The sequence below is a fragment of the Ambystoma mexicanum genome, chromosome 4p, assembly GCF_040938575.1.
Source record: "Ambystoma mexicanum isolate Mex_15411 chromosome 4p, UKY_AmexF1_1, whole genome shotgun sequence".
In the NCBI taxonomy this organism is placed as follows: domain Eukaryota; kingdom Metazoa; phylum Chordata; class Amphibia; order Caudata; family Ambystomatidae; genus Ambystoma; species Ambystoma mexicanum.
The window spans coordinates 798,719,429-798,738,884 of NC_090927.1; the positions used below are offsets into that span (position 1 = coordinate 798,719,429).

Here is a 19,456-nt window from a genome sequence, read left to right on the forward strand (position 1 = left end):
TGTCCTTCGGCATAGATGCCGGTGTACAGACATCTGAGTCTCTTCCCACCACAGCATCTCAGCCTTTCGTTCTCCTTCTACATGTTTGGGCCTCCCCTCTTTATACACCCAAGCCCTATTAAGGGGCCTCAGGTGTGAGTTGTTGGCTTGTCTTGCCTGACCATACTTAATCCAATCAATTGGACATGCCTGACCATCAGTGTTGGATGTCTTAATACCCCTCTTCTCCGGCCCAGTACTAGAGTGGTGTTTGTAAAAGGAAGTGTTTATTACTCCTAGCAGCTTCTTCCTCTTCTCAGTTCTTGATGGATACTTATAGGGTAAGAAAGGGCATGAATGGAAATCGCCCATGAAGGTTGTGGGAAGAGAGGGTAAGTCAGTGCTCGGGAAGGGGGGATTCCATGTCTCGAGGTCCGGCACCCTCCCCCCAATCCCCAAGGACCCTCCATCCAAGTAATCCTTCCTCGTTTGTCCATCCCCAGGGTCGAGATCGAAAAAAGCAATGGCCAGAAATTGTCTCCACTTACTTTTGCAGACTAGAAGTACGCTTTTTAATTTTTTTGGTTATGTTCTCATATTATAAAAGACAAAAATATGACACTTGTGATGAGTTGGAGGCTATCCCTACACTCCCTTATGAGCGAAGAGAGACAGAGGGGGCTAAGGTCATCCGGCCACTACCTGATGTAGCCCTAGAGGACGATTGACAAGGATTTTACTGGAGCCTTGTCTCCCACTCAACGAAATTGTGTTCAATTAATTCCCCCAAGACCATATTGCTGCATTAAGCCACCGCTACTTCGGGGAATCCAGGAAAGAGACAGTACATTTCTTCCAAGGGCAACCAGTTCTGTCAATCAACCAGAGGACTTCAGTTCTCAGCACACCTCAAGTGGGAGCAAAGCAATCCACAGACCGAAGTGACAAGCCTCCTAAGAAAGGTAGACCGCATAACACACCTGAGCAGCTGGCACAGAGCAAGGAATTTCCAAAATGGCCCTGCATGCCACAAGGCTTTAGACAAATTATGGCCCAGAAAGCAGGCTAATGGGAACAATAAAGTATTTAGCAGCTACCAAGGCATGACTAATAACTTAACAAGAAGTAAAAAGAGCACCACAGAGGCTCACCAATCCAAAGGAAAACAAACACAGTGGCCTGGGGAACGAAGAATCAGGAACAAGCATAAAAACAGCAACAAAGCATCATGGGTATAATAGAGTCTGGGAAAGTTCAAGGGTCTTGGATCTGGAGGAGGAAGACAAGTGTCCCGCTACTCTCTGCCTGGAAGGGAGGCTGCTGACTGGTGCACCAAAGCTTGGGAGGGTTGCTGACCCAGAGTATAAGAGATACCTTCCTTATGCCACTGAGAAAAGGGGAGGATCCCAACTGGGTGGAGGTAGTCATATTGTTGGGGCTCATGAAGCAGAGACTTTTTCACCTTAGGAATAGGAAGAAAGTCTCAACAGGTGCATTTTGGGACTTTAAGTCTGGAGTGAATCCACTAGCAAGAAGTAGAAAAACGTTGTGAAAAAGAGTCCCCAGACTTGCGAAATTGATACTTAGTAAAAAGGACTCCTGGGGATTCCACAAATGTATAATACGTGAAGAAAGGACATCAGGAGAATCCTAAGACTTGTAAGAGAAGAAACCTGGTAAAAAAGATGGCCGAACACTCCTGAGAGATGCGGGGAGTAAAAGGTTGGTGGGAGAGATGCCAGCGAAACATTAAGAGGGGAGAAGAAGACACCAGGTGGGAAAGGTGCCAGAAAGCAGAGAAGAAGTCTGACAATGTAGAAACCCCTTTGAACTGTTAGTACACCTGGAAGGAGACAAAGAGCATGTACGTTTGTAGATTGTTTTGTTAGATTAGGGCTAGACATTATTGTGGTAGTTTGTGGACCTTTCTATTGACCAGACGCTTGGCCTTTGTGTTGCTTAGAAAGAACTTCTTAAAAATGGGGTTCCAGAACATTTTGCTTGGCCATCTCAATTTAACATTTGGAGAGCGGGGGCATCTCTGGAGGGACAAGGAATGTTTAAAAGTAGGTTTAGAACCTTTTGAGTTAAACATCAAGCGCAAGGTTACAAACACCTTGATTACCTCCCTTTCAGTGGGCCCACTACAGACATGTTTTCCCTAGTTATTTCCTTTTGGTTTTAATCATTTCCACTAGACCACCCAGGCATTTCAACAACCCCATGCTGAAATTATTATTGAATCCAGGTTTGGTGGAACCATATCTTAAGTGGCCTTGCTTGCATCATTGCTCAGACTCACCACACACGTCTACTACAGAAGCAACCAACAGACCCCAGTCCAAAGCAAATCGCTGGTCACAAATTATAACAAATCAAAGGAGGTTTGCTTCAGATGAACATTATCCTCTGCTAACATTTCAGTGACTCCATCATGTTTAACCATACAGATAGATAAAGATTCTTCCATTGAGAGCACAAAGACTGTCCAGCTATAGTAAAACCATATGAAGTGATGCAGTTGTTTGTAAAAGGTTTCTGAAATCAAGCCAGGTTTTCATGCAGATGCATGACTCTACAGTTCAAGGTTCTCCCTGGAGGCACTTACAAGGGCTAACTTTAAATGTGTCTTCTAGTACCAAGCTGTAACCAAGATGCATCCCACCTCTGCCCTTGCAATTTGCCTCAAAGTCATTTTTTTTAATTTTTTTTATTTTTATTTACTTGTGTATAATCAAAAGAGAATTGATTTTTACAAGAAGAAGAAGAAGAAGCCAAATTAAAGTCAATGTTCAAGTAATCAGGTGAGTCACATATTTACATATTCTACTAAATGCTTATGAGCTGCCGAACATCGTTATGGAGTTGCCGACCGTCGGAAGAAAGTTTTTATTCTAGGCTGGAAAAAAAAAAAAGGAGGGAAGGTCCAGAGGTGTAAAACTTGACTTTGATTTGTAGGCTGTTGCGGGATTGTTGCGATGACGTTTATCTTTGCAAATGCTGCTTCCATTAGCTTCGCTGTGGCCACCGACCATCTGGCTTTTTCACCCGAAATCAGGCGGCACCACCATATGTCTTCTTCCACAAGAACTGAGTTGGCCCACTTGTTGAGTCATTTGTTATCAGTTTTTCTTCAGTCTACTGTGATTCTGTGAAATACCTTGACAGCCTATGCTTCATATTCATGACCTGTACTGGATGCCATTATTCTCAAGTTCCTGCCCAATGTCTCAAGCACTTCCCTCTTTCGCTAGTGAAAACTATCACTGGACTGTACCGCCCTTGTAAACCAGGATCTGTGAGGACTTCGTTGGTGGGAGAACTCTGGACAAGCCTAGCTCATGGTCTCTCTCCAACCACACTTGTATTCTATTGTGCAGCTCCCTGGCGCATCTCCTCCTCGCCTCCAGTTTAAGGGAAGGCGCTTGTTCCTGTTCTGCCACAATTGTATAGGCCCACCTGCTTTTCTGACACATCTATTTATCTCCTGGGGTGTGTTTGGAACATGAGGGGCTCACTGCCCACTCAGTCAGTTCCTGCAAAGCTTTGGTGAGTTCAAATTTGACACATGGATGCCTGGACCAATCAAACAGTGATTTCATGTTTGAGACCACCTATAGCTTAATGACTGGTAGTCTACACCTGGACACATGGTGATTTTATGCAACAGTATGCAACACGTTCATTCAGAAGTAGCAACTACTTCGAGCCATTTCAATGGTATGGTTTTGTACTTCTGTCTTGCGGTGCATAGTTCCAGAACTTCTAAGGGAGGCATGGTATCACAAGTATGACAATGACACAAGAGATACAAGTTTCAAAACCTTTATTCAATTCTTGGGACTTGGAAAAATCCCACTTTGCCCAATAGCTATGATGGGAGTAGTCTCTACCATCAAATAATAAAGAAACCACAGTCCTAGTCAGTCTTTGTCAAATCAAAATGGCCTATACTAACAAAATCTAATGCCTGCCCTATCTCTTATACAAAAAGCGTGGAAAGGGGAAGGTGTATGTAAAGGAAAGACAGTGTTATAACATAAAAGATCAAGGTAGCGGAGTCAGCTCTCCTCCCCATGTTGGACAGCACAAAGTAAGGAGGCCCCCGTAAACAGGATGACACAGTTTGGCTCAGGTTATCAAAATAAAAGGCAGTTCAAAACGTGGGTCCAGGCCCGCTTGGCCTTCCACTTTAAAGTGACTTACTTGCAGTTCACAAACGTTCTTTCACAGTTCAACTAAAGTTCAAGTAGGTCTCCCTTTGTCAGGCTAGGACCTCTCAAGGCATCAACAGTTCAAGTAGGTCTTCCTCTGTCGGGCTCAGACCTCTCAGCAAAAAGTAACTGATTCAACGTAGATCTCCCTCAGTCTGGCTGGGACCTTGCCATCACAGCACTTGCAGTTGTTCCCTTCCCCAAGCTTTATTCACATTCATTAGGGGTTCCTTGCCCCTAACCTATCGCATATTCCAGGTCTCACTCGGTCAGACTTCACTGATGTTGAAGACTTTCGAATGTGCAAGGCTTTTTCCACAGACCTCTGCAGAAGACTCTTCGACTTTCACTTTATCTTTCCCGTTTGTTATTTGCCCTAGTGTCTCTTGGTCTGGGTAGTTCCATAACACAATCAGCAAAGTTCGAAGGGATATTTTTTCTTAAAGCAATCAACTTTTAACGTCCCCTTTCAACAGGATTAATCTTGACCATTGCACATTTCAGAGTATGTTCACTTGTTGCTTTTTAAGCAAGACAACAAACATTTTGCAGAGACTTTCAAGTGGGCTACTTCCTTTCACCGGACAACTCTGCTACTCTGTATCACTGGCTTCACAATTATTTGTAACTTAAAAGTTCATTACTGATTTGCTTTCTTTGGCGTCTAATCATCATGCGTGCAACCTTCAATTGTGAGATACACTGTTGCGGCTTCAATCTTTCCTTGACACAAACCGGCATTTCATGTATTTTGCAAACTCACTGGTTGTGTGAAATCCTTTCTTGTCTCTGCGGCTTTGATTCAGGAGTCAAGGTTGATACCACAGGCTTGGCTTCGCCTCCCCAATTCTGTCATTCACCTGGGAGGGTCGCTGGCGTCCTTGAAACACAATGCAGGTTTCTTCTTGTCTGGGAGTTGGCTTTCTCTGCGTATCCTTCACGGTTTCCCGGAGGCAATGACCTCCTGCAGGACATTACAGGGTTTCCCTAACCTTCGCTCTGACCCTCGATTGGTCGTCCTCCAGTGGTTTCGCCTTTTATCCACCTTTTATCTGTGTGGGGGGAGCTAATGGGAATCAGATGTATGTGATTAAGGTCAAGTGCGTGGCTTTGCCTGACCGGATGAACGGGACATGTCCAATGACATATATAAGGGTTAGCCTCAGTACTCTCAGTCGTTCTCTTCCTCGGCCCAGTGTTTGTGTAAAAAGGTGGGGTGTTAAGTAGTGAGCCAGAAATGAGTGGTAACAGATATTTATTTAATGCCAGCAGTTATCACGACGCTCAGTTAAATATGTCACTTATATTTCATAAGGCAGAATCAGTAACATAGGACTTTCTCCATGATTTTAAACGTTCTTCAATAAAGTTCGTCAAGGGCAAACTAGAGCGAGCTGGGTTTCAACTTAAATGCAGTCCATAAAGCCTGTCCTTAAAAAAAAACAATGCAATTTGCACCTTAATAATATGGATGGAAAACCTCCTTGGAGCCAAACGTACTTCCTACTGGATTAGAGCGTTTTCTCCGCACGCCTTCTACTCCAGTGTTTATTTCATAACCTTTCCCCGGCTTGCTGATGGTTCTCCAGGATGCAGTCGTTCCTTGCTGGCCTCGGGCTTGGAATCACTTAAACAAACAAAACACCCGGTGTCTGTTTTCACACTGGAGTCTCCTTTTACTCAGGAGCCTTCATCCGCTGAGCATTCGGTCCGCAAATCAGGTATAGGGCACTTCGGTGTGTTTTTCGTTTTCTTCTAATATGCCCACCGATATGGGGAACTGGCCTCATACCAGTCCGAGTTCGCTCCGTCAGCCTCCTTCCACTCCTGCAAGGCGAGAGACAAGTTGAGTTGTTTTCACCTGTTTTTAACTCCCGTGGCCCTCCTGCCCAGCAATTAACATCGGGCGTTCCCAGCCATGTGTTTCTCATCCCGGAGGCTAATTCTCCTCCTTCCTGCTTAACCCTCGCATAGCCTGCCTTGTTTTTAACTCCTGCCTGCAAGCGTTCCTCGTTATATGGAAACGTGGTTTTCCGTCTTCCCCATCTCATTTCTTTACCCCTTTTCAGGCTTTTATGTTGAACATGCATCGGCTGGGGCATTCTGCGATATGTAGATTGGGTCTTTGTTTGTTCACTCGTGTTCCTTCTATTTTGCCTAGTAGGTGGCTGGTGGGGCATTGTGGGATATGTAGTTTTTCCACTGTCACTGTTGACTCTTATACTTAGTATTTTGGTATCTTGGGGGACCATTGGCTTGTCCTCTTCACTGCTGTTTTTCCCCGCAATGCTGGCCGCTACTGTTTCCCCATCACAGGGGGGAGGAGAAGTTGGGACTTTGGAGAATCCTCAAAAATACAATGGGGAATGAGCACGGGAAAGGGGGGAGGATACCGCGTCTCACCATTGGTTGTCTCACCCCCACTCCCTGAACACCCCTCACCCAGGTGATCTTCCCGCACTGGTCCACCCCCAGGGTCTGGATCCAAAGGCAATGGCCATGCCCTGGCCACGAGAGAGAGAGAGAGAGAGAGAGAGAGAGAGAGAGAGAGAGAGAGAGAGAGAGAGAGAGAGAGAGAGAGAGAGAGAGAGAGAGAGAGAGAGAGAGAGAGAGATCCCCATGGACTAGTGAGTGAGACACCCTTTGGTTTCTCGCAATGTTCTCACATGAAAGAAAGGAAATGAGAACATCTGGACACAGACTACTTGTGACAGAACCTTCTCTTGTCACAGGCAGAAATGTTTTGGCAAGTGGTTCTTTGGAAAATGGAAGGTGTAGAATTCGGAAAGAATGTCTGTATTAGAAATACATGTTAACAATGTAATTGCATCAGAAGCACAATTCCATTTTTAAGAACACGAGGTAAACAATTTAAATTTAAATCCAAGTTATAAATATGTTTGGCAAGGAGACTTGAATATTTGCTCACCACAATGAATCCATTCAAGGAAAACATATTCCTGAACATACCTGCTCAGTTTGGAGTTTCGTGTTGGGGATTCGGCTCCCTTTAACAGTTGCCTGAAATACTGAAGCAAAATAAATGTGTTAAACTTTTCAATTAGACTGCTCACTGTTAAAATTGTCACAAGCGCCAAATGTTGTGTCTTTAGTGCATGATGGTGTTCCATGTAGAAGATACAATTTCATATGCACTCATTTATAAATTGTTAGGGTCTAGAAGGAAACTGACACACAGGTGGCATGATTGTTGGCATAAACCTTTATTTTGTCAAAATAAAGAGGAAACATATCCCTCCCTTACTCTAAGACAAGTTTCCCTGCCTCAAATAAGGAACTAAGGATTCGGTCAAAATGTCCAAGTAAATAAAAAAAGAGTCCACTGTTGTGTGTCCAAATGCCTACTTCTATCCCTTACACTAGTAACTTAACTAAAGAGATACTGGATCTTCTTGGCCCAGAAGAATGACTCCCTTCTTTTGCACATTGGATTAAAGTTGGAGACTGTGTCTGAGAGAATGACTCCCTTCTCCAGGTCTCAGTTCATTTCCAGGATCCAACACAAAGTTCCAGCTTGAGGTCCTGTAAAGTTCTCAGTTCAAACTCAAAAGTTCCAACTCAAACATCATTCCTTATTGTCCATAGTTTCCCCTCACTACTGGGTTCCTGGTGAATGCCCCCCTTCTCCAGGTATCTTGTTTTCAATACTTTCACAGTTCCAGGGGAATGACTCCCTTCCCCAGGCCTTCCTCAACTTCACTTCATGGTACACAAAACCAGGGGGTAGGGCTTCCTTCGCCTGATGTCTCTTGGCTTCACAGTACAGAATAATACATTGAATACAAACTTGAGGTTGACGATGTCTACCAGTAATCAGTCCATATCGTTTCTGGATCTTTTAATTAAGGTCAATAAAGGATGTATTATAGTGGACCTTTACCGGGAAGGACACAGGTAGAATATCATTCTTCGGTTTGACAGCTTTCATTCTCAAGCTCTGCGAGAAAGTATACCGTATGGCCAGTTTTTAAGAGCCAGACGTAATTGTACCAGAGTTGAAGATTTTGTCACACAAGATAGGGTATTTGATAGAGGTTATCCACCCCACCTTCTCAGACACTATCGCAAAAGGGCTAAAAATCAACGCAGAGAGACACTCTTGGTTAAGAACAAGAAGGACAATGTTACTAATGCGCGACTCGTTTGTGCTAAGACTTTCAATACAAAGCCATTTCTAAGCACTGGCATCTGTTACAGCTCAATAATCCAGACCTTGAACGCCCTATTCACGCATTTTGAAAAGGAATACATTTGAAGAACTGGCTCTCTTGAGCCGACAGAGCCATTGTAGAAAAGAATCCCATGACTATTTCAGCCCTTTGGGGGTTTAAGCCGATACACAAACATTTTCCGTGCGGGTTCTTTTGTCAATGTGAATCGACCACTGCATGTACATCGGTCACCATTAACTTTAAATCATGGTATCTTAAACATCATACCACCTGTAATACCATCAGTTGCCTTTGTTCCAAAACATATATAGGGAAAACTTGCAGACCCATTAAGCAAAGAATAACAGAGCATAAATCAAAGATTCGTACTAGAACCATAACATCCCCGTTAGTAGCCCATTTTCTTGAACACAATCCTAGCTGTGAGGACCTCAAATGGTGGGCGTTGGAACGGATAAAGGGGATTGATTCACATGGTATAGCTACTAGATTGGCACAGAGGGAACAATGGTGGATGTACCACACCCAAAGCTATCGCTTGGGGCTCAACCTGCTGGAAGAGTGACTGCATCATGTCCAGTGAGCTATTTGCATCTGGAATACCATCACGATTTGGGAAGCCAAGTCCTTCTTCCCATTCATAGATAATGTGCCATTGGATGCGCATTATGATAGACTAGTATACTCGCCTTAAACATCATCCCATTTATAGACTATGTACCATCTAACACAAAGTATCACAGATTTAAACACCCTTTGTGTAGCGTGTCTCCCTGCTGCGAGATGAACGTAATTCTGTTCGGGTAACATTAGCGCTATAAAGTTAGGCATGTAGTGAGAATGTCGAGTCCCGATTCTATTACCATGCCACGTTCGATTCTAGTGGCTTATGTGAAAGTCCATCTTTCACTTTCCATGGATTTCAAACTACAGCACGTATGGAGTTCCCGCGGTTGCCACGCCAGTCTATCGTTGCCTGTGCTATTTTGAACGGGATGGCTAAGCGGCGTCTTTTTCTTCTTTTCTGAAGTGGTTCGGCTTCTGTTGCAGGCGATACTCAACAAGCTTCATAGCTTGTTGAGTATCGCCTGCAACAGAAGCCGAACCGCAGTTCTGACCTCAAGCCATTTCGGCGGGCCCTTTCGGGTTAGGAAGAACCTGGTTGGGATTGATTTAACATTATGCACGAGGCCAGTGGGGAGCGGCGTGCTTAATAAGTGTATATCGGACTGCCATGTTTTCTCCCACCTGCTGGGCTATTTCCACCTGATAGACACATGTCTATCTAGCATCCATGTAGCTTTTTAAAAATGAAAACTTCATTTTAACTGCATGAGATTGGAACTAGATAACGTAGTTCTAAATCTAGTCTCCTTACTTTTCCAAGTAGGTCCCATCCCAGATTCTTCAGTGGGAGGCAGCCTAGTTGAAAAATATAGATTTCAAACAATCTCTCCGCCTGCTGGAATATAATGGTTTCCAGGCTAGATGTTTTGTCCTTCATTGATTCACTTATGGAGGTGAGTTTCATTTGCTTTTCAGCCTTGTGCTTTGTAGTGTGTCATTTGGAATTCCACACCTTTGAACTAGGGATCGTTTCAATCCCAGTTCTTATTTATTGTTTGTGTCTCTGCAGATAAATTGTCCAGTATCTGATTTTTGATTGGGCTGGGGTATGAACAATCGCTCCCTGTCTCTATATTGGAAGAAACAAGGGTATTCATTGTTCTATAAAATATTGAACTCATTCTAGTAGAATTGAGTGGTTGGCATGGTCAGGTTTTATTGTAGTGTAATTTAAATTTTGTATTCATTTTTTCAGAAAATATTGGTCCAAATTCACCAAAAAGCAATTTTACAAGAATATTGATGAACAGGAATAAGCTTGGATATTCTTTCAGTATAAAACATGTGTTTGAATGTATACTGTTTAACATATGCCTGTTTGTGTTTTGTACTGAGGAAGACGAACATCATTTTTTTACTAGATGTACTAATCGTCGAAACTACGATTAACAGGATATTTGGTGGTATGATTGATATTAATTTGTCCAAGATACCTGTAGTTGACACCCAGCACTTTGATTCTTAGCTTTTTTTGCACTTGCTCAGCACTTTATTAGATACCCTAGAGGACTATATCTAAGCCCCTAATGCAAAATAGATTAAACATGCGAATCTTTTACCTCTAATGTAGTATTACAGTATCTATTAAGAAGCTCTTTTGCACATGTAAATATAAAAAATAAATCACTTTAGGATGCAAATCTAATGTAGTATTACAGTATCTATTAAGAAGCTCTTTTGCACATGTAAATATAAAAAATAAATCACTTTAGCATGCAAATCTTTTACCTCTATTGTAGTATTACAGTATTTATTAAGAAGCTCTTTTGCACATGTAAATATAAAAAATAAATCACTTTAGGATGATACTTTTTACCGATGTAATATCAAATCGGAATGTTTTTAGAATTACCAGATGTTTGTATAAATAACAGAATGAATATTGGATTGTTTTTTATGGAATTGTGGGAATAATATTAATAAAATTTGAATATATAAGGGTTATATTCCCTGATCAAGCACACCCTCCTCTTTACTAGTAGGACTCTACTGTTTATACTTAGCAATTCTTGTTGTTCCGTGAGACAGACCCCCCCCCTTGTTCATTGGTCTATTTACTGCCCCCATGTCCATGATTAAGGGGACACCCATCCTTTTGGTATATTCACAGTGCACAATACCAGGGGGTATGGCTTCCTTCCCCTGGTATCTCTTGGCTACCCAGTACACAACAGCAGGGGTATGGTTTCCTTCCCTCTGGTATCTCTTGGCTTCATCCAAATTCTGCTTTGATGGGGGCTGGGGGGAAGGCAGTTCCCTTCCCCATGCCTTCCTTCTTTTTTTTGTTGAAAATTGTATTTATTGTTTTCGAATACAAACAAAAAACTTGGAACCAAACACTATCACCCCCATTCACGCCCATTCACGCCCCTCCCCATTCACCCCGGGAAGAGTTCTTTTTTAAGTCTTTCTGTATGGGTAAGTATTATGCATTGAAAATGTCTGATATTTTAATATTATGGGGGCACCATTGTTCCATATAGTCTGATTTCAAGTAGTCTTGGATCGCTCCCCATTCCTTCGTGAACGCTCCTCCCGTCCCTTGTATTGTATGCGTTAACTTTTCCATTGCCATTGGTGACCAGACCTTCTGTAGCCAAGTGTAAATCAGTGGAGGATCTTGCTTTTTCCAATTTTGGGCTATTGCGGCCCACGCCGCTATGACCAACCCCATGAGGCTTTTCCAATTTGACTTTGTGCATTTCCTGGTTGCCTTTTCTATCATTCCACATAGCCACACTTTTTCCCCCCAACTGATCAGCCCCTGGAAACATTTTCCCCATTTCCGATTTTACCTCACATCAAAATCCTTTGATCCCTTTGCAGTCCCACCATATGTGTTTCCATGTTCCCACCTCGGTGCAACCTCTCCAGCATAGGTTAGATGTTTGGGGGTACATTGCATGAAGTTTCTCGGGCGTGTAGTGCCATTGGGTTACTATTTTTACCCACATCACCCTCGTTTGAGCCGAGCGGGTTAGTTTCGGGATGTTTGTCCATAGGTCCAACCACAGACATCCGGGGATATCCCCCTGCAGTGTTTTCCCCCACTTGACCATGTACGCCCACCTAACCTCCTCGTCTTGGGAGTTTATAAAGGTGTAAAGTGTCAAGACCAGCTTCTTAGAGCCGGAGTTGGTTATAACATACTTTTCGAACGGAGTGAGGTCTCTCGTTGCCACCCTTTTGATTTCTGTTGTTGCCAGCCAGTGCTTGAGCTGGTCGTACTTGAATCTCTCCCCCTCTGTAAGATTCATTAGGGTTTTACAGTCCTCGAATGTTCTGAGTACTTTGTCTGGGTACATTTCCCTGATTTTCATGCACCCTGTGACTTCCCATTTCTCAAAGGCCCCCTGCTCCATACCTGGGGTGAATGGGTGTAAAGGGGGCTTCTACCATGGTCATGACTCCCCTTCGCGTTTGCTCATCCCAGGCCTCCAGGGTGGCCCTCATAACTACGCTAATATAAAGGTTGGGGTGCCTGTGATGTTTTGCTTTCCATATTAGCACCCTCAAAGGGGACCTGGCCACTGCCCTGTCCTGTGTCACCCAGAATGTTTGCGGTTCATCTCCCAACCATTCTCGAAGCATCCTTAATTGCGCCGCCTGGAAGTATTTTTTAAAGTGTGGGAGGGCCATCTCCTCATGTGAGTGGGTGCCGTGAGGACCGCCCTAGCCACCCTCGGGGGCTTCCTTTTCCAGATGTATGGCGAGATTGCCTTTGTGAGCGCTTTGAAAAACGATTTGGGAACCTTGATAGGGAGTGCCTGGAAGTAATATAATAGCCCAGGGAGGATATTCATCTTAACTGACTGTATTCTGCCGCACCATGAGACCATCAGGGGGTTCCAGCGCTCCAGATCTCTTCTTATGTGTTCTAGGAGTGGGGGTAGTTGCCTTTGTATAGTAGCCCAACCTTGTGTGTTAATGTTATTCCCAGGTACCTGATCCCTTTTTCTGCTATTTTGCGGTCTAATGCTGCTGCTTCCCTTTCTACCTCATCTCGACTGCCTGCCAAGATCAGTATCTCCAATTTTCTCCTATTGATTTTAAGGCCAGGGATAGCCCCACATGACTCTAGCTCTCTAATTATTGCTGCTAGTGTCCTCCCTGGGTCTTCTAGGGCGATCAGCATATCATCTGCATATGCTATAACCTTGTGTTGTCTGCCTGCCATTTCTATCCCCTTAATGTGTATGGCTTCTCTATTTTGATGAGGAACGGTTCCAGAAAAATGGCATATATTAGGGGAGATAGTGGGCATCCCTGTTTTGTACCCCTTGAGATGTCTACCTTATCCGAGACCTCCCCGTTGATAGCTATCCTGACTGATGGAGTGTTATAATTGGCTCTAATTATGGCTATATATTGATCCCCAAATGCCATATGGTTTAGAGTTTTGAATAGAAGTGACCACTCCACCCGGTCGAAAGACTTCTCGACGTCTACCGATAGAAGTATTGCCGCAGTGTGAGTGATGCCCGTCTTTTCCACTAGATGTATAAGCCGTCTAAGGTTATCGTGCGTTTGTCGACCCGGTATAAATCCCGATTGGTCTAGGTTAATCAGGTTGGGCAGGATTTGGGACAATCTTGCTGCCAGGATTTTTGTGTATATCTTGGAGTCCAAGTTTATCAAGGCTATGGGGCGATAGGAGCTAGTGTATGAGGGGTCTTTTCCTGATTTATGGAAGACTAATACCTTTGCTTCATTCATGGTCGGGGTCACATTCCCGCTTTCTTTGAATGAATTTAGAAGTCTGGTTAGGAATGAAGCTATATTGTCCACATATTTTTTATAAAATAAGGCTGTAAAGCCATCTGTGCTTGGAGCCTTGTTAATTGGGAGGACTTCTATTGCCTTTTTTCACTTCCTCTTTCCTTATCAGATTCTCAAGTGCTTCTCTATCTTCATCGGTTATCTGAGGGATGGGGAGGGACTGTAGGTAAGCGTCTTGGGCAGAACCATCTCATCTGGATGTTCTGTGGTATACAGTGATTGATAGAACTCCCTAAATGCCTCTCCCATATCATGGGTGCGCGTTAAAATATCACTGTGAGTTTCTGATGTTCTTAATCGTCATTGCTTTCCGTTTTTCCCAGAGTTGTCGAGCTAAGTATCTGTCAGCCTTATTGGCCCTGATGTAGTAGCGTTGTTTAAGGTATAAAAGTGATCTCTCAGCTTTTTTGGTGCAAAGCAATTCTAGTTGCCCTTGTGTGCGTCTCAATGCCTTTTGTAAACTACGGCTGGGGTGTGTTAGAAGTTTCTCCTGGGTATCCGCTATTTTTCTTTCCAACTCTCTCTCCCAACTATACCTCTGTTTCTCCCTGGAGACCTTCAGTGCCATTATTTTCCCACGGATCACTGCTTTAAAGGCATCCCAAACCATTCCCAGTGGAACGTCCCCTGTGTCGTTTTGGGCAAAATATTTGATTACCATATCCCTTATCGTCTCGCCCAATACAGGGTCCTGGGGGAGCCTCCACCTCCAAAGCCCTCCACACCTGCCCAGGGTTTTCACCTCCAACCATAGCGGGGCGTGGCTGTAGAGTGAGATTGACCCGATTTCAATTCCCTGTATTTTGCCCACTAGTCCCACTGATACCCAGAAGTAGTCGATTCTCAACATAGTATTATGCACGTGCGAGAAGTACGTGGATCCCCTCTGGTCGCCCTTTAGTTCCCTCCATACATCGCATAGTGCAAGTTGCCTGAGATGCTTGGAAGGTGCTCCATGGCCCTGTGATTCCCCTTTGCTTCTGTCTGTCAGTGGGCGCCATGCCAAGTTAAGTTAAGATCTCCCCCCAGTATCACCTCTCCTTTTGCAAACACTTCCAGCTTCCCCAGGGTGTCCCTCAAAATGCCACCTTGCCGCGCATTGGGAGCATAGATTGAGGCCAGGGTTAGGCGGTGTCCCTCTATCGTGGTATTAACAAACACAAATCTCCCGTTCTTGTCCATAAGTTTGTCTATGAACCTGGAATCCCCCCATCTTTTACCGCAATCAGGACCCCCGCCCTCTTGTCTGTTGCATTGGATTGGACCCAGATCTTGTAACCCCTAATGTGGACTTTCTGTTTATCCTGGGCTTTTATATGCGTCTCTTGGAGCAGCAGTACGTCCGCCTTCTCTCTCTTAAGCATGTACTCCAGCTTTTTCCTCTTCACCGGAGAGTTAAGGCCTCTTAGGTTGTATGACAGAATTCGAAAATTCCCCATGGTTTCTTATCCCGTGTCCCTTGTCTCTTGTTCCCCATACTCGTGTTCCTTCCTGTCTTCTGCCCCCCCCCCACTCAACATAACTCCCTCCCGAACACTAAACTTAGAACCAAACATTTTTATCCCGAGTGGGGCTCGGGTTCCTAAGGATGCTAAGGAGTTGCGCCTATCGCCCCCTGACCTCATCGGACTCAGGATGAACTTCGCGGGGAATCCTAAACTCTGCATCTGCGAGTGTCCTTACCGGGTTCCACTGCTGGGGGCTAACCTCGGGCCGCAGAAACGATGTCTCTCTGGATGCCATTATTTGCTCTCACCTCTTTCTCCCTCAATGTATGACTCTTATCCCCCGCAGAATGACCTGAGCTGTGCTTGCCCACCTTACTCCGCCGGGGGTGTCCTGTGGCTCTCTTTGCCATTGTTCTTCTTTTGCTGCACCGTTTCCCATCCCCTCGGTCTTCTATGGCGCTCACCCCAAGCTTTAGTGCTTCTATCTTCCGCTCCGTCCACTTGTATCCCCATCATGTTAAGGCCTTCTTCACAGGTGGTCGCTCTTCTGTTTGCCCTCCCATGTGAACAACAAACCAAATGGGAACGTCCATTTGAAGTGCAATTACCTTGCGACCAGTTCTTTGATCAATGGGGCCATGTGTCTTCTTTTCTGTAAAGTAACAAGGGCCAGATCTTGATATAGCTGAATGTCTTCTCCATTCATTCTTATGTGGTCCATGCTTCTCGCTCTCCTCAAGATTTGTTCTTTTTGCGGGTATGAGGAGAGGGCCACTAGCACACCTGGTGGTCTTTCCCCTGGCACGCCAGGTCTCTTCGGGCCCACCCTATGCACTCTATCAATCCCAATTGCGTCCATCTCCTGTACCTCCAGAATGTCCCTGAACACCTACTTTACTGCCTCCTTGAGGTCCTTGTCCAGTACTGATTCCGTCATATTTTTGATGCGAATGATGGATCTTCACATTGTATCTCTAGATTGTGGGTTAGCCTCACCAGGTGTTCCTGCGCCTCGCTGTATTGTTGTGCTTCTTCTTCTGAGCTTTGGAGAATTCTCTCGAGTCTGTCGGTACGCTCCTCCAGTTTGGCCACATCCAGCTTCAGCTCATGGACCATCTGCTTCATGTCATTCCTAATCATGGCAAACGGATCTTGTACTGTTGACATGAACTTCTCCTGGAGTTCCGTGAACCAAGCATGCATGTCGTCTCTGGAAGGCGGCTGCTGGAGGGAAATGGGGTGGGGGGTTGCTTCTGATTGGAGGGTCTTCCTGCGCCCTTCCTCTAGATTGTGTTGGGGTGTCTGTTGACCACATTTTTATTAGGTTAGCATCCTGCTTGGTGGTCTGGTAGTTCGATTGGGATGCGGGCCCCTTCCCTTTAGCCTTAGACATGCTCTCCTTATACTTGTGGTGATGACTTTAGCGAAGCCGGGGGGCAGGGGGGGAGTCTCGACGTAACTCTTCTCTTCCCCTTGTTCCCCTCCTTTTGGAAGTGTGGGGGAGGGGGTGGCAGGTTTGAGGACATTTGACGGCGGATACGCAGTATTGGGTTGTTCCCTTGCAGTAGTTCCTGCCGTCCCGGCTATCTCTCTCCTTCTGATGTCTTGGGCAGTCAGTCTCTTTCCTTGGCCCCCGGTAATGTTTAGATTGGGGGGGGACCTCCTCTCTTGCCCCCCCTTGCGCTGCCGCCACGCTGAGATGCCTGGTGGAGACTGGGCTTCCCAGGCTTTGGTGTCTGTTCTGGAGGGGGCGGGGGGAGGGGTATGCAGTGCTCTATGATGGTGGGGGAGGTGTCCCCCTGCCCGTTTGGCCACGGGGCAGGGGTGCCTCACCTCATGTGCCTCCACGCGTCAGCCCCCGTCTTCCTTCCCGATCTGTGCCTCATTGCAGATTTCACTGAGGGGCCGCGGGCGTCTGATCCTCTATCCCCGCCTCGGGCAACTGCCCAGGTCCGGTGGGGGGGGAGGGCAGAGTACTCTTCTCGCCGCCGGAGTCTTCCCCGGGGATGCAATCGAAGGCAAGGACAAGTTGAGGGGGGGCGCTCCGCGTCTCCAGAGTGCAGCTGGGTTGCTCCTCTACGGGGGTGGCCCGTTTCCCTGCGCGGCCGCTCTGCTCAGTCTCCGGGTTGCACTCCTGGCTGTCTTCGGTGGAGGAGGGGCAGTCTGCTTCTCCACGACTTCGCTCCATTCCAAATGGATCCGCGGGTGGTCGGGCTCCTTCTGCTGCTTTTGCCTCGAGTTACGAGGGTGGTGGAGACCTATTTCCCGCTCCGTAGCTCATCTGGGCATCTTTTGTAGCTTCTTTCTGGCGGCCCGGGAGGAGAGAGCTTTACGTGTGTCTCCCTGCCCCGGCGGCCATTTTGGAATGCTGATGCCTTCCTTCTAACTGTTCTTGTACTTTACAAGACCTCGGGGAGAATGACTCCCTTCCCCTGGCCTTTCTGAAGCGTCCAGTTACAGTTCCAGTGTTAGGGGGAATGTGTCCCTTCTCAGGTTTGCAAGGCAGTTGACAATGCCAGGGGGAATGACTCCCTTCCCCAGGCTTGTCTCTTGCATTTGCACAGTTCACCAACACCATTGGGAACGCCTCCTTTCCCCTGGCTTCTCTCCAAAGTTTACACAGTTCTGTGGGTATGGCTCCCAGACGCAGATATTTCTCTTCTCCTGCTTAGGCAGACCTGGTTCACTCGCCTGCCAGGTACTGCGACAAAGAAGATGGCTTAATGTATTCTTCTCCTGTGGCTGCGGGTCCCAGTCCTGGGCTTTGTTTCTACGTGTATTATGTTCAGGGGTTTACCCCTGTTGGATGGGTCAAATGTTCCGGGTTTCTCTTGATCTTTCGTGTCTCTGCAGTTGCTGCAGTGGCTACGTAGCATGTTCGGCTGCATAGGCTGTGCATCGTTTCCAAGGTAGCCTGGTCAGCCTGCTTCTTCCTCTGGTGTGCCTGCTTTTGGCCTGCTCCGCTCGGTCCTTCCACCGCAAGCCGACCGGGGCTGCTTCTGACTCCCGCGCAGCTTCCCGTGCAGATTCTTCTGCTCTTCTTAAATCTTGACAACTTTGAATCGCTTGGCCTTTCCAGCGAGGGCTCAGCTCCCTCTTCTGGAGTTCCTCTTCTATTTCTACTGTGATTTCTCCAGCAAGCATTCTCGAATCACTAGAAGGCTCATTGCTCTTGTCAGAAATACACTTCATGATTCTGCACCTCGTCCCAGTACCCATCTCATTAATCTCCCTGAGATCTATTCAGTTCTTCTTCATCCCAGTACCTTGCCACTTTTTAACATGACAGACACATTGGCTAACAAGGTTGGGGAGGGTATGGCTCCCAGGGGGATTGATGGGGAAATAGCCTGTGTTCTCCCTGGATAGTCGTCCCTATTCCCATAGGTGTGTCCCGCCCCATGAGAGCCTTCTGCTGAGTACCATCCCTAGGGGGACTATCAAGTAGCGGCCTCACCTCCCTGGCCTAATGGGAAAGGGCTCCACCTCAGGGAGAAGTGACGTCATTCAGGGATTTGTCAGAAAACACAGGACCAATTGTGTAAATTATGAACAAGCAAAGCTTTAAAAAGCTTATTTCTCATGGGTCTCAGAAAACACTGCTCTTCACATGTCACTTCTGTGCAGCGGCTACTAGGGCAATGGCAGCAAATTTTCATCTTGCAATGAACATAAGGCTCTCAAACCCCAGTCTTTCGAAGCTACAATCAGCAATGCTTTCAGGTGAACTACTGACTATGCAAATAATTACCACTTGGATTCACGGTCTTCAAATGTATTTTGTGTGGCTTTTCTTGGACACATGGAGTAAATATGGGTTTTGAAGACTGGAGAGCCTAGAAGGTTCCGCCTTTACATCAGTCTCCCATGGACAGATGAAAAGTCTTACCCAGCACATGGCATCACTGCCATGCCTCTACATAGGTACTGTGTGCAGTTAGGAAGTAAATCATTTTACCTAGGCTCAAATCCAAAATCCAACTCCAATAATCTTTGTGAGGCATTCTTGCTCCTCCCACTTTTTCCATAACTACTCCGCATCTGAAGAATAACATAGCTTACATCTTCCTCTGACAGACAGCCTCAATAATCCATAGAGAAAAGTAGTGGATTTAAGGGATGGGAGGATAGCTCTGTGGCAATGCACGGGTCTTGGAAGCAAGTGCACGCTGAGCAAACACAGGTGCGAATCCCAGACCCGCACTTGAAAGAGAAA

General features: G+C 45.8%; 1 protein-coding gene across 13 annotated transcripts in view; it reads right to left on the reverse strand.

The window, feature by feature from the left end:
* Positions 1 to 19,456, reverse strand: part of SNX14 (sorting nexin 14) — a 2,214,134-nt gene that overhangs the window by 882,200 nt on the left and 1,312,478 nt on the right. For all 13 annotated transcript variants that reach the window (XM_069606348.1, XM_069606351.1, XM_069606342.1 and 10 more), the window contains one exon: positions 7,164 to 7,222. In XM_069606348.1, the coding sequence (XP_069462449.1) occupies positions 7,164 to 7,222 (59 nt within the window). The remainder of the gene's footprint in view (positions 1 to 7,163; positions 7,223 to 19,456) is intronic.